This window comes from Lucilia cuprina, chromosome 5, assembly GCF_022045245.1.
Source record: "Lucilia cuprina isolate Lc7/37 chromosome 5, ASM2204524v1, whole genome shotgun sequence".
NCBI lineage: Eukaryota > Metazoa > Arthropoda > Insecta > Diptera > Calliphoridae > Lucilia > Lucilia cuprina.
The window spans coordinates 26072309-26097034 of NC_060953.1; the positions used below are offsets into that span (position 1 = coordinate 26072309).

The window sequence follows — 24726 nt, forward strand, 5'->3', positions numbered from 1 at the left end:
ATTGTTTATCTAGTTAACTATATGAGTAAGAATCTTAAAATTTTATACGAAAAATTTCAACAACAATTTGAATATTTGGGGAAAAAACGCTCTGGATAAATTCGTATACTGTCTAGGTACTATTTTATATTCTAGAAGGAATGTAAGGGCCGATATTTTGAATGAAAATTAATAATATTCCGCATAGGTGTTAATAAAAAGTTTGACCATGACGACGTAATAGTGTAAGTGAATAACATGGGTTCTATATTCTTTAGAATTAGTCTTTTTTATACTTCTCTTCAAATAAGACGTTCGTTGGAGTAAATAACAAAAGAGGTGACTTTATTTATAATATGGTATATTTATACTAATTCAAATTTCTCACGCCACTTTAGTAGGGAGGTTATATTGTGTTTGTGCTGATGTTTGTAATGCATAATAATATTGGTCCTGCACCCAGCTTAAAGTATACCAATCTGTTTGGAATAATTTTCTGAGTAATTAAACTGCTAGTCGCAAGTTTTAAGATAGTCCAATAACATTTGACATATGTTTTTCTATTATCCCAGGAATGAAGCCATTTGTTTATGATTATGATCAGTCTATTATTTCACTTAGCCCGCATATAAAGTACATCCGAATAGGGCTTTTGAAATCAAACTTCTAGTCACATTTTACTAGATAATTGAATTAAATATGGTAGATCATCAATTGTTTCAGGGATGAAGTCTATTAAAAATGATATAATTCGGTCCATAATTTCAACTAGCCCCCATACAACATAACCACCAGAATATGTCTTTTGATCTTATAACCGTTATGTCAATATCCACATACCCGGCTATGTTTTTCATTTTCAAATTTATATATCTCGTGATCTATACATCGTATTGATTTATAATTTGGGCTATGCTTTCAGAGTATTTTTTTCCATAAAATTTCAAGAAACTATTTGGATATATATTAAAAAAAACAATTTATGACCAATTTTAATTCGTACATCAATACCCAACACACCCAGGTATGCATAAAAAATATATGTCAATTGTCGGACAAAAATTAGGTTTCATTATAAATTTTATGTTTTATTATTCGAATTATATATATTTCCAGCAAATTCTTTACTTATTGAAGTTTATTGACTTCCAAAGAAGTGAAAATCCGTTATTTTTTAATTGAAGATATATTTTTGTACTGAAATTTTTCGAACAAAACCAAAAAAAAACAAGGTCTTTTTCAGTACTTCCATGGAGTAAATTCTAATTCTTTTGAAGTTCTTTTTTGCTGGGTAGGATAGAAATGAAAAATCAAATATATTTAATTAACGGGCATCAATGGACCCGTGAAGCTCTCAAATAAAGGTCCTTCATAAGATGAGTTCAATTTCCACAATTTGCTTAAAAAGCCTAATGTAGCGATGAACGCAGATGTACATATCAAATTTTTCATATTTAACCCCATTCCTATTATAATGCCTGTTTTGGAAAATTAGGTTTCCAATAGCTTAAATATATTGGAGGAAAGGTTCAATTTGAATTAATCGCTTTATCATGAAAAATAAATCACATTTTTTCTCATAATTAATATATATACAGTGGCGAGCAAAAGTGGGTACATATCAATTAAGTTTATGTTAAAAACCCAATAAAATAAAGAAAATATTAAAAGAAAATTAGATATTTGTTTTAAAATAAGCAATAGAAGAATAAAAAAATAAAATAACAGAAAATTCAAGAATATTGAAACTTTATCTCAAGTTTAAGCCAATTTTATTAAAAAGGTCAATGTATCCATTTTGTACGTTTCAATTTAATTAATCTAGCAACACAAATAAATTTAAAAATAACAATGAATTTGAGTACTGCTACTTTTGATTTACATTTGAAGAAAGCATCAAAACAAACAGTTACCATTTCTGAGTCATATTTGTAATTTTTGCAAATATATTAAATTTTCTATTTTTAATATGAAAAATATCAAGTTTATTAGAAAATCAAATGGACAAATTATAATTACTGTGCTCGTCAAATTGCCAAGCAGTTAGGAATTTTTCACCGAAGAGTGCTACAAGTGCAAAAAAGGAAAAATATAAGAACACCAGATGTTAAGATGGGGATCCGAAGCATACTGCAAAAATCGTAAAAAATTGGCTTACAGCGCAGAATTTTCAAACGATACAATGGCCAACTCAATGCCCGGAAATTAATCCAATTGAAATTGTATATCTTAAAGAACTTTGGTACAAACGGAGTAGTCTAGTATTCCGCACCGGACCATTGAAAGTACGCCTAAACGTATAAAAAGTGTCATAAAAGCAGAAGGACTGTACAAAATATTAAAAATCAAAATTTTTTTAAAACGTGCAAAATTGGAAATTTTGCACGTTTTAAAATTGATTTATTTATGAATAAATAGTAATATTTAATTATGATGAATTTAATTTTGTTTTCCTTTTGTATTGTTTTACTGACTATTTTAAATTGAAAACTTTATTATTTTTTCTTTACTTTATGGGTTTTATTACTAAACATGTAACCAGTTTTGCTCGCCACTGTACATATAAATATAATACGAAAAGAAATCATACTACCAAAGTAGATTTGTACCGGTCACAATTGGTCATAGCACCCATATAACGTCCACTTCCAAAAATCACTTAAACGCACACATTTCAGTGATTAATTAAGCTATTTGGATTAAATTCGACACAAAAACGTTTTGTCTATATATAAATCAGCCTACAATTTTTCTCATGGTGTCCTTTTTCAAAAAGGCACTATTGTGTTGCTTTCCTAATTTTATGATAGTGCATTTAGTGCTTGTTATAATATTTTAAATCTTATTTTTGTTTCAGGAATTAATTAAGTTAATTAATCTATAACATTTTCTCTATAAGGATAAGAAATCTGATAATTTTTCCATCACTTTATGTTGGGTTAATTTAATAGTCCATACTAAAATGTAAAACACTGTTTTAAATTTTAGGAACCTAACATAACTCATTGACATATATGGGACACTGTTGTTCCATTTTTTACATTTATTTTAAGATTACAGCAACATTAACTTTCTAGTTTTGGATAAATTAGGTACCTAATTGAATTTGAATTGAATAGGATAAATATTCTACAATACCATAAAATAAATTGTGGAAAATATTCAAAATACGTTAAAATAAGCTATGTATATTACTCACTAAGATCAGTTTTAAAACGCTGGACAAAACAAAAAAATACTTAGAAAAATGTTGATTTAGGTTTTGTGTAAATAATTTCACAGCCTATATCTGTGGACTTTTTGATTTTTTCACAAATATACTATTTGACATCCCTTAATCAAAATTTGTTTTTAATATTTGTTTTGACCATATCTCCGATTCTTATAGATCTATTTTACTGGGTTTAAACAGCTAAATTCTTAATGGCATATCTAAATTAGTTAGTTAAGATTTGGATTCCTGAGATTTATGGAACCTATGCTATGCTATCTTTAATATATGCTACAAATGTCAATAATAGTTATATCCCTAATATACTTATCGTCCCTGATTTATTTATTAGTACTATGTCGATTTTAACAAAGTTTTCAGAATAAAAAACACTTTAACTTAACTGTTATTTTGACATATGGCGATACTTTAAAAAATATGCATCTTACACTTTAGCGCAATTCAAAAAAACTTCACATAGGACTTTTTGGAAAATAGATTTTGTATTGATTTTTTTCCATTTTATGCACAGATTTGAAGATTTTTTCGAAATATGAGTTAGGAGACTTTATGAGATATATTTGACCATTTATAATACCATGTAGCGAATATTAGCATTGTATCCATAACCTTAGGGATATTTACCTGTGCACTGGCTAAAATTAAGAATTTAATAAGATAAAATAAAACCTCGAACTAAAAATTGCGGTCCCAATGATACAGAGGAAGTCAAAGGTTTTGAGTATTAAATATTTGTATGTATCGCGATTATTGTTCATCGTACGATTTTAAATCTTATTACAACTTTTGTAGGGAATACAATTTCCAATATTTTTGTAATGATTATTTGATTTCGAATTATTTCATTCCATTTTTCTTAGCTATGTTACTTAAGAATATCAGTAGATTTATACAGAATTTATTATCACAGTTTATTCTGTTTATTCAAGATTTTAAATTGGTCAATTTGAAATTTAATTTTGGGGACTTAATTTACTCCCACCATTTTGAATGTTTAATGACATTTTACTATTTTAAAATAACTTTTAAACAAATTAAGGGATTTTTTATTTGAATAACATTGAAAATCAAAGAAAGGACATAAAAATGTAGAATAAAAATGTAGAATGTATTTTTCCGTCTTAAATTCTATATTTTGGTCAATTTGTCGGATAATTTGGATAGATTACGATTACAAATATTGCTGAAGTTATGCTAACATCCGCTACATGGTATTATAATTTAAACCCAAATTTCGAACGAAATCTCCAAATCTGTACATAAAATGTGGAGTATTTTTAAATTGCGCTAAAACGCGTTATTTTTTAAAATAAATATTAATTGCATTTGTTAACGAATCTGCGACGAGACATATATTTATTGTTGAAAACACGTTAGAGTCGAAAAGAAACAAGATAGAAAACTGAAATATTTTGCCAAAATATTTTTTTTACCCAGTTTTATTGGTATTGAAAATGCGAAATATCGGTCAACGATTTCACCTAGCCCCAGTATTATGCCCTATTCAGAAAATTACTATATTGCTTAAAAAAGCATCTATAGCGATGAAATTCATTATAAAAAGTTTTATTGGAAATGTATTTGTCAAAATTTATGAGGATAGGTATATAATTGAATCTATCCCTCATAAAAAGTCTCCTCTGAAAATTACTTTAAAGCTTATAATGTACTGCAATATAGCAACAAAACACAACATAATCAAGTTTTAGTGGAACTAAAATATCTCTGTCAGATTTTATGAGAATTGGTCCATAATTGACCATACGTCTCATATAAGATCTCGTAAAGAAAATTACTTTAACGCTCATAACTGTCTCCATAATAATAATTATAACATAGTTCCACTTCAGAAAATGAATTTGTTATTTTGATGTCCAAATGTAAACTTAAAACAAATAAAAATAATTTTGTTTACTTTTTTCTTAATTTTGTTATTTTTTATTCGAATTTTGGTTAGAAAAAAATTTTGTTGTGGCAACACTGGATCTTGCCCAATTGCCAGATTTTACGATTTATCGTCATTTTAGCGACTTTATTGTCATTTTGACGATTTTACCCCTAAATTTGACGATTTTTTTAAATTTTATATATTTTACTATAATTATACCCTTCACTTTCGTGAGAAGGGTATATATAAGTTTGTCATTCCGTTTGTAATTTCTATAATTTAATTTTCCGACCCTATAAAGTATATATATTCTGGATCCTTATTGATAGCGGAGTCGATTAAGCCATGTCCGTATGTCTGTCTGTTGAAATCAGTTTTTAGAGGACCCCAGATATCGGCGAGATCCGAATCTTCAATAATTCTGTTAGACATGCTTTCGAGAAGATCGCTATTTAAAGTCAGCAAAATCGGTCGGTAAATAACAAAAATCCGAGACAACCTCTGAAAATTTTATCAAAAAATGTAATATTTTTTCATGCTTTGTTAAATAAGCAACAACAACACTGTATATTAGAAAACGATGTACACTTGTGTGTAGATGTATGTATATGGTTTTATTCAGCTGTGTGTTTTTGTTTTGTGAATTCTCTTCGTATATTTGGATGTAGGTTGGTTTTATTGCGTTGTTTATTTTGTTTTTGTTTTTCTGTGTTTTTCGTTATGTATGTTTAGATGTCTGTCTGTTGGTTTTGAAGCCTTGCGTATTTTGTTTTTTATTTCGTTTAGCGTTGTTGTTGTTCATTTTGTTTTGCTTTTGGTGTAATAATAATGTAGTCGGGATAAAATTTATAAAACTAATATGTTTAAGATACACTATGGTGAAGGGTATATAAGATTCGGCACAACCGAATATAGCACTCTTGTTTTTTTTTTATTACTTAAAAAATAATAAATGTTAATAAAAAAATTCTAATTGGGAAATTCAAATTATACAAATACATGTTTTTATTGTGCGTCGCGTTATTTACACATATTACCAGTAATTAATTTTGCCATCGATTACATTTTTCCACTTTTTCCGACAAATCGATTCTTAAGGTTTCATACTGGGAAGAGGTCGGACTTTTTTAAAGCTTATATGATCGTAAAGATTTCACATGTTATACCAAACATCAATGTCTTACGTGCCCCAAATTCCTTTTAGGTCAGTTTTTGAACCATAGCGCATTATAACCATAAAATCAAAATTATACATTATATGAGTCTTTAAGATCACATTATATGCCTTATTTTTATATTTTAAATATATTATAATTAAACAAATTTAATTTAAACAAGTAAGAGTGCTATATTCGGCTGTGGCGAATCCTATATACCCTTCACCATAGTATATTTTAAACATATGTATTAGTTTTATACATTTTTCCCGACTACATTATTATTACACCAAAAGCAAAACAAAATGAACAACAACAACGCTAAACGAAATAAAAAACAAAATACGCAAGGCATCAAAACCAACAGACATCTAACTAAACATACATAACGAAAAACACAGAAAAACAAAAACATAATAAACAACGCAAAAAACCAACCTACATCCAAATATACGAAGAGAATTCTCAAAACAAAAACACACAGCTGAATAAAACCATATACAGTGTCTCTCATAAGCATTCGAATTCAGGTATAATATGAAAAGAAACCAAATTTAATAACATATTTTGTATGCAAAATTAATAAATTAATTTGTTAAATTGTCTAGACAGCCCTTAGCTTTGATATCACGCTTTTTAAAACATTAAAAATTCATAATTACTTAAATTAATTAACTTTTTTTTAAAAAGTCTATAAAATTACTTTACAAAAGTATTCGAATTTTTCCTGTATTTCATATTTGACCATATTTTACGAAACATAAAAAATAGAATCGAATGGTCTTTTTCTTAAAATTGTTTTAAGAGGTTACTATCAACTGAAAGGATATATTTTTGGCCCATAATTTTGGGGCATTTATACCATCTTTTTATATAAAATCATTAAAATTACGATTTTTGACCACATTTGCCATTTTTTTCTCTTTTTCCAGAGATAAAACCAAATTTTAATATTGGGGTTTAATAGATTCCTTGAGGTGTCTAAAAATAATAATTTTTGTTATAAGATCTGTTTTTAAACATTCCAAGATATATCTTTGGTATCGTTCTTCTGTTTCTAATTAAATTATCTGGATCTTAACACCCTTTTCTTACCACTAGGATCGATATTTTCCGATAAAGTACATATTATTGTAGATTTTCAAGACATCGTAGCGGTATACAACTCCAAAACATGCCTTAACAAAACGTGTACAGTATATTTTAGTTTTTACTACTCATAACATTAATGATTATGTTGCCCATTACAACAACACTGTATGTTCAAAATTTTCGGTTTATTTTAATCATAGTAGATAATATTTAAACACATATCAATATTTTTGAGTTAGACCATAATTATATGGTGACATTCAGCCTAGAGGCCATTGGTTATAAAAAGAATGATTCCACTATATTGAATGGCGTTTCTTCGAGGCATGCTTTGGAGTTGTACACTTACACAATATATTAAAAACTTAAAACGTATAACAGCTGATATCTAGAACAATATATAGAAGACGAGTTTCCCCCAAAAATTGTGACCCTAGTATTATAAAAATATACTTGAGTTCCAATAAATTGAATTAGTGATAGAAGAATGATTCCAATAATATATCTTGGAACGTTTAAATACAGATTCTTGTAACAAAAAAAATTTTTTAGATACCCCAAGGGGTATATTAAATTCCAATAATAAATTTTGGTTTTATCTCTGGGAAAAAGAGAAAAAAATACAAATATTGCAAAAAAAATCGCCATTTTAATGATATTACATCAAAAGATGATACAAATGCCCCAAAATTGTTGACCAAATGGTCCAAAAATAGATTCATTCGGTTCATAGTTACCCCTTAAAACTATTTTTAACAAAAAAACATTCGATTCTAATTTTTGTGTTTCGTATAATATAGTCAAATATGAAATACAGAAAAAATTCGTATACTTTTGTGAGGTAAATTTATGGACTTTTTTTAAATAAATTTAAATTAATTTAAGTAAATGTGAATTTTTAAAGTTTTAAAAAGCGTGATATCAAAGCTAAGACTAAATTTATTTATTTAAATTTATTTATTAATTTTGCATACAAAATATGTTATTAAATTTGGTTTCTTTTCATATTATACCTAAATTCGAATACTTATGAGAGACACTGTACATACATCTACACACACGTGTACATCGTTTTCTAATATACAGTGTTGTTGTTGCTTATTTAACAAAGCATGAAAAAAATATGACATTTTTTGATAAAATTTTCAGAGGTTGTCTCGGATTTTTGCTCATATCTCCGTTATTTACCGACCGATTTTGCTGATTTTAAATAGCGATCTTCTCGAAAGCATTTCTAACAGAATTATTGAAGAATCGGATCTCGCCGATATCTGGGGTCCTCTAAAAACTGATTTCAACAGACGGACAGACGGACATGGCTTAATCGACTCCGCTATCTATAATGATCCAGAATATATATACTTTATAGGGTGGGAAAATTATATTATAGAAATTACAAACGGAATGACAAACTTATATACTATTCTTGAAAACAAGGATGTAATAACAATGTAAAAGGGACATTGCTATTTCAGCAGACAGGTTTAAAATTATTTTTTTTTTTTTAGGAAGAGTTTTTGATCTTATATAAGAATTCTTCCAAACTCAAAAACTATTCCAAAAGTATTCAAATAGACCGCAAAATGAGGCTACTTTAGTAATACGGTATTTTGACTCTTTCCGCTCTATGATTAGCACCCATTACACATATAATATTCGTATGAAAATTATATTGCTGAATGTATCTGATGATATTCCACCGATTTCGGTCATGAAATAATACAAAGGCCCACATAACACCGAAAGAAAAGTCCAAAACTGGATTTTGGATAATAGAGCCACTGTAATTAAGAGGCCTACCAAAAAGTTCCGATGAAATGTCATCCGATAATTTGTATGCCGATGTAAAGAGAAAGATATCTGAAATAAAACATACATACATACATACATACATACATACATACATACATACATACATACATACATACATACATACATACATACAGAATTCGAGGGCGTGCTATAAAAAGGCAAAAATGGAAAAGTTTGAGAAAGATAATATAGTTACGGTGCAGGGAGTAAGGACCCCAGTGCCGTCGGCTTCATCAGAGTGATTTTCGAAATATGGCATTTAGAGATATTTTTGTTCCTATAAAGCTTGTTTATGATAAATTTTACACTGCTATTATTAAGCCACTTGTGGGTGCTAAACTAATTCTCTTTTCAATTATGAACCGATCTTCACCTAGTGTTCTTCAATTTCTTCGTTGTACACGCATTTTTCAAGCAGTTAGCGTTTACGTAATTTTTTTAAGCTGACCTTATTTAAAGGTAGGGTCAATTATAATCCAATTCTCATAATATTTGGCAGAGAGATAATGTCTTGTAAAAAACTATCGAATTTCATCGCTGTACTTGTTTTTAAGCTAGCAGAGCATTTAAATCAATTGCTGGAGGGAACCTTATATAGGGGTACGGTCAATTATGTATCGATACTCAGAAAATATGAGAGATTTTGGCTTGTATGAAACATATTTGTGTGGAATTTCTTCGCTGTACTCGTATGTTTAATACAGTAATGATCTTAAAAGCCTTTCTTGGGGACCTTAAATAGGGAGATAGAGTCAATAATGGACCAATCCTCATAAAATTTAACAGAGAGATTTTGATTTGTAACAAACTTATTTATGTATTCAGAATCTCTATACTCGTATTTTTCAGCAATTAATGACCGTTAAAGTAATTTTCTGAAGGGAACCTTAATTGGGGTTTAGGTCCCCTTAAAAGATTTTGTAGAGATATTTTGTATTGTATGAAACATATTTGCTTCAAGTGTCATTGTTGTATCCGTACTTTTAAGGCTTTACTGAGAGTTAAATTCATTTTATGAAGGGGACCTTATATGGGGGCTTGGGACAATTATGTACCGATCGTCATAAATTTTTAGAAGGAGATTTAGGTTCCTATAAATTATGTTCATATCGAATCTTCGCGCTATAGATGCTCCTGGTGATGCAATAATATAGTTTACGTTTAAGCAAAATATCGACAAAAATATTTACCCCAGGTAACTAGCTATGAATTGACACTTTTCGTACTGAAGGGCAAATACATCCACACATGTTTATTGTTTTTCCAATTCACAGATTTGTTGTTACACATTTATCAAAGCATGAAAAAAATTGTCTGTTATTGATGAAAATTTCAGAGTTTGTCTCGGATTTTCGCTAATATCTCCGTTATTTAGGGACCGATCTTGCAGATTTTTAATAGCGATTTTCTCGAAAGCACGTCAACAGACAGACGGACATGTCTTAATAATATCAAGAATATGTGTATACCTAGTAACATATTTTCAAATTTTGGTAACGAGTATTGTAGGTAATGAAGTTATTTCATACATTACTTGGTAATAAGTTGTCGGTATCAATAACATAAAATATTTTTTAATACAATTTATTGTCAATTGTCTATAACGTATGTCCAATAAGGAATTAAATAACCTTAGTCGATTTTGAAAGTTTTTTTCAAGAAATGTTGATGTTTACATTTGTATGGAAACCATTCAAGATATAATAATAAAATTACTTTTTAATGGGGCATTGAGTAAGAGAATATAATAGCAAACATAAAAAATATCTATAATACCAATTTTATATCCGGAAAAATCGGGTAATGAGATTTGTAACCAGTAATTTTTTGGTCATCGTCGAACAAAAATAAGTAGTTATTCACCCAAAAAGTAACTACTTACACTTTTCTCCAATGCCTACTTACCGGATAAGTTAATATTTTGCTAGGTATACTTTATACGGTCGGAAAATAATATTATAAAAATTACCAACGGATTGACAAACTTATATAAATCCCTCTCACGAAGGTGGATGATATAAAAATGGACAAGTCTGAGGCTAGGGGAAATTATGGACCGACCATCATACAATTTGGTCGAGGAATCGTTAAAGAAAATTTCTGAAGGGAGCCTTATATTTTGGGTAGGTCCAATTATGGAAGAGTCTTCATAAAATTAAGTTGAAGGATTTTTATTTTTAAATTTTTTTATGTAATAAGGGCCCATACTTTTATATGTCTATGATCAATAATTCGACGTATTACTAACGGAATGAAAAAATCAATATACATCCAATATTTTTTTTAATGGTGGATGCTCAAAAGCTTCCATTGTACCTAATAGAAATGCAAAATAAGTTTTTAATAATTTTGTATGTAAAAGTTTGTTTTTCAAAATAATTTATAAAGTCACACTAAAGGTTAAACATTAATAAATTTCAGATATGGGTGATGAAGAAGATCCATGGGCAATCGATGAGACGACCGAAACAAATGAACCTCAGGAATCATCCCAACAAGAAACATTAATTAGTCAAACAGAGGGTGTTGCATCCGATCAGACAAACAAAGAAAATGTCGAAGATGATTTGGCTCCTCCGCCGCCGCCCCCAGAAGATGATGGTTATAGAAAACCTGTTCAGTTGTATAGACATTGGGTTAGGTAAGTAAAACATAGAATTTAAAATATAGTTCAACAATAATAAAAAAACAATTATTATAGGCCTAAATTCCTTCAATACAAATACATGTATAATTATAGAACAAATTATTATGATGATGTCATTGATTACTTAGATAAAAAACAAGTTGGAGTACCTAGAGATATCCCGAGAGCTCAAACATGGGCGGAACGTGTATTAAGGACAAATTATTCCAGGTTTGTATACAAACATGGGATCAACTTAAATAATTTAAAAAATGCAATGTAACTTTATTTTGGTTTTGCTACTTGGCAATATTGATGATTGTAAATAATATGTAAAAATATGTATGTATGTATGTATGTATGTATGTATGTATGTATGTATGTATGTATGAGTGAATGTATGTATGTATGTATGTATGTATGTATGTATGTTAGTAGTGGCCTACGGTAGGTTAGTGGTTAGTGTTCTAGTCTAGTAGACCGGAGGTGGTGGGTTCGATTCCCACCCATGGCACTGGTTAAGGAGCGCACAACAGGCCCGATAGAGGCCTAGGTGTATCTCTTCGAATTTGATGTGTATACATTCTCCTTTCAAAATACCTAACTAACTATGTTTGTATGTATGCATGTATGTATGTATGTATGTATGTATGTATGTATGTATGTATGTATGTACATATTAATTATTAAAATATAGTTTAAATATTCTCATAGTTTCTGTATGATAAAATACAGAAAATACTACCTTGATATTTGTTTGTTTTTTTCCTTAATGTATTACAAAATAATATTAACTACATTTTTCAAAAAAATATATATAATAATCTTCCACATTTTAGCAGTGTGATTTAAATAAATTGTAAAGTAAGCTCATTAGAGTTCAACAAAAAAATATTTTAATTATGTGTGTTCAACCTGATTTATACAAGGTGATTATAAAGTTATTAATTTCTACAACAAAAAGTATTTAAAACTATCATTTGGTTATAAAATTGTTATAAGTATATTGTTATATTTGTTCAATTCACAATCGATGTTGTAGCGTTGTATGTCAGCAGCTGCTACAATAGTCATAACAATGTTGTTGGTATTTTCTATGCAAAAGCTCTATACAACTCTTACGACAATTTTTCATATGTTTTTCTAATGTCGTAAGAAATTTCAGTGTTGTCAATTGTTTATTTCAGCATATAAATAAAAAATTCAATCGATTTTGGCATAAAAACGATAAAGTGGTAGCACAGAAATTACAAACAAACAGCTGTTTGCCAAAACAAAAATAAAGTTTTATTAAAAACTGTTCATTTATTAGTTTAAAATGTGGAATAATGAAAATAATAGAATTTTAAATAAAAAGAAATTAATTTGGTTTATTTTGCTCGCTTAATTAGTTTAATATTATTTGATTTCTTTATCTTTTGACATTGTTTGTTTTGATTGTTTTTTTCATTGTGAACATAAACTTATGACTTGCTGCAAAGATCTGTTCACAATCACTGTTACTAAACTTTAGTAGGTACAATATACATCTTGATTGTAAATTGAACAATTGTTATAAGTATCTTACAACTACATTGCTCAAAAATGTTTATTCATTAGAACAAAATAATAAAAACATCTAAAGAACGCTTTTAATTTGAGTTGTGTTTTATAGGGTACCCATATTTTCAATAACATATACAGTGTCTCTCATAAGTATTCGAATTTAAGTTTAATGTGAAAAGAAACCAAATTTCATAACATATTATGTATGCAAAATTAATAAATTAATTTGTTAAATTGTCTAGACAGTCCTTAGCTTTGATATCACGATTTTTAAAATTTAAAAAATTCACATTTACTTAAATTAATTTAGCTTTATTTAAAAAAAGTCCATAAAATTACTTCACAAAAGTATTCGAATTTTTTCTGTATTTCATATTTGACAATATTTTACGAAACACAAAAATTAGAATCGAATGGTATTTTTGCTTAAAATTAATTTAAGGGGTAACTAACAACCGAATGGATATATTTTTGGACCATTTGGTCCACAATTTTGGGGCATTTGTACCATCTTTTTATGAAATATCATTAAAATGGCGGTTTTTGGCAATATTTGTATTTTTATTCTCCATTTTCCCAGAGATAAAACCAAAATTTGTTATTGGGATTTAATATACCCCTTGGGATTTCTAAAAATAATATTTTTTATTACAAGAATCTGTATTTAAACGTTCCAAGATATATTATTGGAATCATTTTTCTATCGCTAATTCAATTTATTGGAACTCAACTCCATTTTTATAATACTAGGGTCAAAATTTTTCGGGGAAACTTGTCTTCTATATATTGTTTTAGATATCAGCTGTTATACGTTTTAAGTTTTTAATATATTGTGGAAGTGTACAACTCCAAAGCATGCCTAGAAGAAACGCCATTCAGTATAGTGGAATCTTTCTTTTTATAACCTTTCTTTTTATAAAAAATAGAAAAAGCAAATATGGTCAAAAATCGTAATTTTAATGATATTATATAAAAAGATGGTACAAATACCCCAAAGTTGTGGACCAAATGGGCCAAAATATATCCTTTCGGTTGATAGTAACCCCTTAAAACAGTTTTAAGCAAAAATGCCATTCGATTCTAATTTTTGTGTTTCGTAAAATATGGTCAAATATGAAATACAGGAAAAATTCGAATACTTTTGTGAAGTAATTTTATGGACTTTTTTAAATAAAGCTAAATTAATTTAAGTAAATGTGAATTTTTTAAATTTTAAAAAGCGTGATATCAAGGCTAAGGACTGTCTAGACAATTTAACAAATTAATTTATTAATTTTGCATACATAATATGTTATTAAATTTAGTTTCTTTTCACATTATACTTAAATTCGAATACTTATGGGAGATACTGTACATATTTATTTAATTCATATGAAGGTTCCGAGCAACCTAATAAATGTCTGCCAATTTTTCCCAATGTTCGTAATGAATTTAAGACTATTGAATATAGTTCCTCGATCTTTTTTAATGTATAGTTTTTTATTTAACTTTATAAAATTTAATAACTTTCATAAATATACTAATAATATGTAATTAATCTTTAAATTGTAGAACTATACACAAATATGTAGCATGCTTATGTAAATATTGCGAATATTCAGGCGGCAATTCTAAATATTATCGCCGGCTCGCTGAAGAGTTTTTCCCCTTCGACTTAGAATTATACTGTTTAGTTAGTGGCGGTCCACACTAGGAAACTTTCGTAGAGAAACTTTTTTTTAATTCTCTTTTGAAGTTTCCTTAATGTCCACACATAGAAACTTTTGTTTCAGAAACTACGTGTTAATTGCATTGATTTGTTGTTGTACGAATGAGAAGAATAACAAAACAAAACAAGTTTCCGAGTACGGGAAACTTCGTACCGCGAGAGAGATGAATGATATTCCTTCTCTTTCTCTCTCATGCAAAATCAAAAGTTTCCTAGTGTGGACCGGCAGTTATGACAAAACAATAAACACCATGATAAAAATATGAAGGTAGTGTCATTCCTCTCTCAAACAAACAAACTTTTTGAAGTTTGCTGGTATTTTTTTGAAATTCGTATTTTGTAAATAAATAGAACATCGTTGCCACATATGAAAAAGGGAAAAATAGTTTCTAAGAAATTTTGTATTATGATTGTGGAATTTATGTTAATAATTTTCAAAATAATTTAGGTCCAGTGGTAACTGTGGTCGAGCTGTCCTGATTAAAAAAAGGTATTGTTTTAGTTTGTTATTTAAATTGTATACAATGTAGATTATCATTTGAAAGGGTTTTGAAGCAATGTATAATTGTGTCCTTAGGTTTAGGATAAGAAGGTTTATGTGCCATAAAAAGGACAACATCCAATTCCCTTCAAAGAGACTGAGGATCCAAAAACAGAGAAACAAGGACACTAAAAGAAAACAAGAATGATATAAAATATATAACAAGAAATGATGAATTGAAACTGGTCCATTCTCATTGCGTTTTAACCCAGATGATTTACCGAGTCAATTCCCTAATTGAAGAAACGTGAGATAATCTCCAATCGAATGATAAAAGCAGTAGACTGCAGGGGTTAAATCCCGCAATTTCTTCATGTTTGTTATGAAACCTATAATATTCTGTGTCCTAGGATTGTGGCAAATTATATGCTCGATGACTCTTATTCCTACCCGTTAGCAAGCCTATCAGAATCCTTGGAATGCGTTTACCCAGTCCTATAAGTGTCTAGGTAGCCTTCACATCAAGTTCTATCTCAAGGCCTTTTATATTTCTTAAATTTTTCACTTGAAGAAAACCGTGTATTTTTGGACCGGATGAAGCGCTAATTGCAATTGCTTGATACGACAGCAACAGACATTCAAATTGATATAGGACTTAACAGGATGTTTATAGTTTTGATTGAATTGTTTGTACATTTATTTAAACTTTTATTGAATTTTTTATTTCATTTGTAGATATTGGTTTTTAGTTTAGTTTAACTTGAATTTTATTTTTGATTTTGATTAAAAAATAAACAAACAAATTAAAATACCAGCAAACGTCAGATGGTTAATATGGCGACAAAAAGAGAGAATGACACTACCTTGATATTTTTACCATGATAAACACTCAAAAAAAGGTTTTATTATTAATTTTTTAAAACTATTATAAAACATTAGCATTTATGACAATAATGACATATTTTACTAATATATACCTCTACATTTTACTCTAATAACATGTATGCATATATATCATAAACAATTGAACTAAATTCTGTTTGCTTTTATTCCAAAAATAAAATAAAAAAATTCTTTTATCTCTAGTTTTAAATCAATTATGTAAATATACATATCGTCCTGTTTCGAATTTTGGTAATGTGGATTTTTTTTTTTCGTTTTAGTTATTTTTTGCAAACAATTGAACTAAATGCTGTTTGCTTTTATTCCAAAAATAAAATAAAAAAATTCTTTTATCTATATTTTTAAATCAATTATGTAAATATACATATCGTCCTGTTATGAATTTTGGTAATGAGGAATTTTTTTTTTACTATTCGAAATTTTTTTTACTGCAATTTGTACATCTACTGGTTATACTTATGTGTACAAAGGTATTTTTCGATATCTTAATTGGTTAGAATTTAGCAAAATTACCTATGAGTTTTCCACATATTAAATGAGTTGACTAAAATCATAACACCGTAATATTACACTAGTCAATTTTCGAATTTTTTTACTGTAATTTGTACATCTACTGGTTATACTTATGTGTACAAAGGTATTTTTAGATATCTTAATTGGTATGAGTTTTCCACATATTAACTGGGTTGACTAAAATCATAACAACACCGTAATATTACACTAGTCAATTTAACACCATGAATAATGAATCCTCTCTCTCCTTTTGGTGCATCCATGAACTTAAAATCACTTTTTGGGTCGATCCAAACTCGTCCGTCCTTTTTTTAATATTTCTAATGGAACTTTTTATTTAAAGAACTCACGATACTTGTATGAAAAAAAATTTTGTAAGAATTTAAAATTTAAAGTATAATTGCAACTTCTATACCTATTTGAAATTTCGCATAAACAAAATACTGTGCTAATTTGCCGAAATTCTAAGATAAATGATTTAATAAGAATAAATAAAGTATTTCCTGCTAATTGGTGCAATAATTGTATCACAATATCTTTAAAGTATTAATCAACTGATATTTTTAAGTAACACAGCTAAGGAAAATGAAATTGTATTGTATACAAAAGTTGTAATAACATCTAAACTCGTACAACGAACAATAATCGCGATATATGCAAAGATTTGATACTCATGACCTTTGATTTCTACTATCTCACCATGACTTTTAGTTCTTTATTTACATTTTCTAGATGATATTTTTATTTTACTCTCTTAAATTCTATATTTTGGTCAATTTGTCGGGTAATTTGGATAGATTACGTTTACAAATATTGCTGAAGTTATGAATGTAATGCTAACATCCGCTACATGTTATTATAATTTAAACCCAAATTTCGAACGAAATCTCCAAATCTGTACATAAAATGGGAAGAATTTTATATTTTAAAATTGTTTTCCACAAACTCATATGTGGAGTATATTTAAATTGCGCTAAAACGCGTTAAAAACTCAGTTATTTTTTAAAATAAATATTAATTGCATTTGTTAACGCATCTGCGAATGTACTGCAATATAGCAACAAAATTCAACATAATCAAGGTTTAAAGGAACTAAAATATCTCTGTCAGATTTTATGAGAATTGGTCCATAATTGACCATACGTCTCATATAAGATCCCGTACAGAAAATTACTTTAACGCTCATAACTATCTTCATAATACCAGTTTAGCGACGAAATTTAACATAGTTCCACTTCAGAAAATAAATTTGTTATTTTAATGTCCAAATGTATTTTTTATTCGAATTTTGGTTAGAAAAAAATTTTGTTGTGGCAACACTGATACTGTTCATTCGTGCTGCTAGAGATTGCAGTGTAACGTCGCAATTTTTCTAGTTAAACATAAAAACAGAACGGTAATATTTAGTAGCAATGTTATTTAAATCTGAAAAAGTTTAAATATTTTTAGTATGAAGAGTGATAAAAATGTGTGTATTTTGCGACAAATGCTGACTAACTAAATTAAGATATGTATATAAAATTTGGAATAAGTATTGCTCATATGCAGAGAAATATTACAGTGAAAGATTTTTCCGATCGGTCCATAATTGGTCATACCTCTCATACAAGGTCCTCTCCTGAAAATCACTTAAACGCACATAACTCATTACTAAATTAAGATATACATATATATATATATAATATATATATATATAGTATATATATATATATATATATATATATATATATTATATATATATATATATATATATATATATATATATATATATATATATATATAGTATATATATATATATATATATATAATATATATATATATATATATATATATATATATATATATATATATATATATATATATATATATATATATATATATATATATATAATAAATTGGTTAGAAGCATGATCATATGAACAGAAATATTAATGTGACATTTTTTTCAATTGGTCCATAATTGGTAATTTCTACCTTCCCAAAAATAACTTAAACGCACATAACTCATTACCAAATTAAGATATCCATATAAAATTTGGTACAAGTATTGCTTTCACATAAAGAAATATTACTATGAAAGAATGTCCCTTCTAGCATAACTCATTGCTAAATTAAAATATCCATAAAAAGTTTGACACAAGTATTGCTCATATATACAGAAATATTACTGTGAAATTGTTTTCCTATCGGTACATAATTGATCATAGCTCCTATGCAGGATCCATTTCAGAAAAACACTGTGACTTTACATAACTCATTACCAAATAGGGATATCCATAAAATATTTGCAAAAATACTATTTTTGTACACATAAATGTTATTTAAAATTTTTTTTTCACGATCGACATAAATTGCACTATAAAATTTTATGATCGATAAATGTTTGGTCATAGCTCTCATAATAGGTCCCCTCCAAAAATCACTTAAATTCACAATATTCATTACCCAATAATGATATAGATGCAGAATTTTCAAATACATAATTCTATATCCAGATTTTTTCACGATCGGTTCATAACATGGGTGCGATCGGGCCCATAAAGGTTCCCTTCAGAAAATCACTTTAACACACATTGCTTCTCACAAAATTACGATATAAATAAAAAATTAGACTAAAATATAGCTTTTATGTACAGAAATTTAGCTTAAAGAACCTTTTACGATCAGTTTATAATTGGTCATATCTCTCATACTAGGCCCAGCCCATAAAAACGCTTTAACCATTGCATTATCAATTTGTCTAGAACAAAATTATATATGTATATGTATTTTGAAAATCCTTAAATCTTTCACACACATGCATACATGAAAATTACTAAATATTACTAAGCGATATAAAATATAAAGAAAATGGCGTTTGTATATAAAGCTTGGAATTGTAATACATTTAAATCTTGGGATTTTTCTATTTTAGACATGAAATAATAAATTTCTACAAATATTTGATCAACTGGAAAAGAATTAATATAAAAGTAGCTGGAGGAGGGTATTTTAGATTCGGCTTAGCCGAATATAGCATTCTAACTTGTTATATATATAGATGTGTTCGATTCCCGACATAACCATCAGAAAATTTATATGCATATAAATTATTGAAAGCAATATTTTTCAAACAAAATCTCTTAAAATATACGCTATAACAAAAAGTACAAATTTAATTTTATTAGTTGGTGTAAAAAATTGTATTTTTTGAATAAACTGCCTAGGAAAATAGTGAATCTTATGGCCAAATTTTATTAATTTACTTAGATTAGTTTTTTTTGTGAGTGTGTTTAATACAGACAGGCAGTGAAACAGACGGACAGACAGACGGAGTCAGAATTTGATAAGGACACAGAATATATATATACTTTGTTCGGTCTCAGATGAATATTTCTTGGTGTTACACATGGAAAAGCAAACTTCTTTATACCCTCTATCGCCACTGATGGTGGTGGAGGGTATGAAAAATCCAAATTTCATTTAATTAATTTTGGTCTTGTCAGGATTTGAACCTACGATTTTTTATATCACACATTAAATATGTGCAACATACATATATTTATAGATATGTATGTATATGGGTTTAATTCCCATCATAAAATTTATATTTAATAAATAGTTGAAAATAATATTTATTTTTTACAACATATTTTACAAATAAATTTATAAAATATTAAAAAAAATAAAAACTTTTAAAATATATGCTATAATAGAAAATAATTCGAATGTTACTTTTTTAATTTGTCTATGTCAATCAAAAAATTTTTAATATTACATATTCCATATGTTTATATATATAACTAGCTAATACCCGATGTGCTTCGCTACCCCTATCGAAATTAAATACATAACCAAAAAAATTATTTATTTAGTTACTAAATTATAAAATTTTTTTAAATGTTTATTATAATTTCTCTTGGTGACAATATATTTCATTTAAATTCTAAAATAATACATTAATGATACATTTACTTCTTACTTGCTAAAATTTAATATATTCGTTTATTCTTAAAGAATAATTCTTATTCTAATGTCTTGGGATGTACAATATTTTTTGACCCTCTAGTATAAATAAAAAACCCACTTAACGATTTTGAAAATTCTAACCACAATAGTTTTCCAGATTAGCAATATGTTACATATGAGAAATGCCAAGCAAATTCTATCTATCTATGAAAAATTTTAATTATCTAACAGTTTTCAAGATATACGAAATATTGTATTTAATTCATATATGTGGTGCCAAGCCCCCCACTGAAATCTGAAGTCCAGCCCGTTATTTTCTAAATGTTCACATGAATGTCAAAGTTATTCATATAAAATTTGAGGATTCTAGCTCTAATAGTTTCCTAGATAACTATTTTTTCTATTTAATACATGTGGGAGCTTCAAGCTCCCCGGATTACAGTCCGCCCTTTATCCTCAAAATGTTCAGATAAATATTTATGTAATATAATCAAAATTTGATGAACCTAGTTCTATATTTTCCTAGATAAACAATATTTTGTATTTTATTCATAGTCCCCATTAAAAGTTAGCTCGTTATACTCTTAATGTTCAGATGAATGTAAAATTCTTCAAATGAAATTTAATGATATACGAATTTTTCTATTTTATTCATATTGGCGCAAACCCCCTCAGATAAAAGTTTGCTCTAAATATTAAAGTTCTTCGTGCAAAATTTTAAGAATTTAGTTGTATAAGTTGTATAAGATTCTAACTATAATAGTTTCCAATATAAACGAATTTTTGTATTTAATTTATATGGTGCAACGCCCCCTAACGCCAGTCCTCCCACATTTTATTCTAAAAAATCATATTGACACTAAAGTGGCTCCAACAAAATTTTAGGACTCTAACTGTTATATTATTTCAAATATACGAATTTTATATTTTCTTAATGTGGGCTCCTCGAACACTTGAAAATTCAAAATAAAAAGTAGCCTATTACCTATTCCAGACATACAAGAATACGCTGTGAAAATTTCAAGCAAATCGGTTCAGCCGTTTAGTAGTCTATAGCGTTCAAATATACAAACAAACACACATTTATTTATATATATATAAATGTTAATAAATATATTGTGCTTTGCTACCCTAAACGCAATGTAAATTAAACTAGTTAGTGTGTTATATTCGGCTGTGCCGAATCTCATATACCCACCACCAAACCGTATGCCTTAAATGGAATGCTTTCCTATAAACATCAAATTAACTGAAGAAAGCCTTGTATGAGAAATATAATTAATAATTGATCGTTTTTCATAAAATTTTTTACACCAAATTAGGTTCATATTAAACATTTCGGTAGGAAAATTTACCTTCCTATAAATGTTTCTTATATAAAATTGCATAACTGTTCACGTATTTTTAAGTCAGAAAAGGTCGTTAAAGTAATTTTCTTATGGACCGATCCTCAATAAATTTAGTAGAGAGATTTTAACTCGTATAACAAATATGTGTGTCGAATTTCATCGCTTTTTTGTATTCTGTATTTTTAAGCCAGGAATGATCGTTTAAGTAATTTTTTGAAGGGCACCTTATATAGGGAGTTGGGTCAATTATGGACCGATCCGCTTAAAGTTTGATAAAGAGATTTTGACTTCATTGAAACTTATGAGTGTCGAATTTCACCCTATACTCGTATTTTTAAGCAAGTAATGAGCATTAAAGTCATATTCTGAAGGCGACCCATATAAGGTCGTACGGTCAATTATGGACCTATCAACATAAAACTAGGTAAGAAGATTTTGATCATATGAAACTTATGGGTGTCAAATTATATCACTATATCTATATTTTTAAGCCAGTGAGTTAAACTAATTTTTTGTAGGGGACTTTATATGGGGGTAGGGTCAACTATGGATCGATCCACATAAAACTTGATATAGAGATTTTGGCTACATTGAACGTATATGTGTCGAATTTTATACCTATACTCGTATAGTAATGAGCGTTAAAATAATTTTCTGAAGGGGGCCGATTAGGGTTGCCAGCCTGACTGGACTTGGCTGGATTGTCCAGCTTTTTTGATGCTTGTCCAGTTTCAAGCTAAAATTTAATTTGTCCAGCTAAATAAAATATTTTTATTTTTAGTACACTGCAATAATTATACCCTACACCACTTTGTATGTTTGTAACATACAAAAATATTCATCCTAGACCCACCTTAAAGTATACCAATCGGCTTAGTTTCGTTCTGTGTCTATTAAGCTATGTCCGCCCGTCTGGCACACACGTTTTATTTGACCCAAGGACGAAGCCTTGAAAATGGTTAAAATCGGTCCATTATTTCACCTAGGCCCCATAGAACAGAACCCCCCCGAAAAGGGCTTCTGAGCTTATAATTATGTTAAATATACAGATATATCGATAAAATACGGCACAACTAAGTTTTATAGAAGTCTTGATGACCCTGCCAAATTTCATAGAGATCGGGTCATGTCTCAACACTTGAACAGCTGAATGTCGTAATAAATATTAGGTCTGTTCGCATACTCGATAATTTGTAACAATTTGCAACAATTGAGCGAGAGCGTAAGAGAGAAAGAAATATATAAATTAATAACACACGAATATTAAAAAATTATTTGTAATTAGATTTATTTTAAATTTATTTATCATAAATTAGTTTTTAAAAGAGTTTATTTGTCATGAAAAATCAAAACAAATATTGTCAATCTAGCGTTTTTAAAACAATTTAGTTTGTCTTTCTCTTAGCGATTTTGTGTAAATTTTTATTTTAATAATATTTTTGTATCATGAAGTTTTAAAACAATAATATATTTTTAATGATACTACATGTTTTGTATAGAAAAAATTAAAATTACAATTATTTGTTTTTAGTGTTTTGTTAGCGATTGAGATTTCAGTAAAAGGGAATTACCAATCTTTGTTTATAAATAAAAAATTGGATTGCGTATTTTTTTTGATATTTTTTTGATTGAGAGTAAATTAAAAATTACTCTATTACCTCTATGACCTATTATTGCGAGCGATAGTCAATTTCTTTACGTACAGCTTGGATCTTTTTCACATCTTTTGCTTTAAAAAGTAAGTTAACGAAGTGATCGGGGAAAACTAAAAATATATTCACTCTCTGTGGACTATAACAAAACCGAATTGGTATATGAGAAGCCCTGCATTTTTTGGTGTATCACTGTGAAACTATTTACACAAAACCAAAATAAGCATTTTCTCAGTATTTTTTATGTCCAGCTTTTTTTGTTTTGTCCAGCTTTTTAAAGCCCAATGTCCATCTTTTTGCGAATCGGAATCTGGCAACCCTAGGGCCGATCCTCACAAAATTTGGTAGGGAGATTTTATATCATATGGAACTTATTTATGTCGAATTTCATCGCTATACTCGTACTTTTGAAACAGATATGCCCACTTATATAAGTGCTATCCGAAAACGTGGACCTATTATCACCTATAGAGAATTTCAACCATCTATCTTGTTCATTTCGGACTCTATCGTGCTTTCAACAGACCGACGGACGGATAAACGAACAGACATGGCTAAATCGTCTTAGAGTCATTCCAAAATTTATCGAACAAAAAAGGCAGTTTTAAAATTTTAACATCTTCGATTTATCTTAAACTCGGTACATATATTCTGCTCTTAAATACGGTTTGTACGACGTATAAATTGTATCCATAACTTATACGGTTCATATATTATGGGCTCTTAAAGTTGAGCATCTCGCGTATTTTTGCGGAAAATTAGTAATGTTGACGACTTAATTACTTTGGAACCCGTTATCCAATTATAACAAATGAGGTCTCTTTCGACAGGACTCCGATTA

General features: G+C 28.2%; 1 protein-coding gene across 1 annotated transcript in view; it reads left to right on the forward strand.

Annotated features, from left to right (window-relative positions):
• Nucleotides 1-266: 266 nt before the first annotated feature.
• LOC111687633 (flightin) overlaps nt 267-24726 on the forward strand; it is a 55934-nt gene continuing 31474 nt past the window's right edge. Inside the window, exons 1-3 of the mRNA XM_046951173.1 lie at nt 267-318; nt 11582-11801; nt 11862-12017. Of these exons, the coding sequence (XP_046807129.1) occupies nt 11584-11801; nt 11862-12017 (374 nt within the window). The 5' untranslated portion in view covers nt 267-318; nt 11582-11583. The remainder of the gene's footprint in view (nt 319-11581; nt 11802-11861; nt 12018-24726) is intronic.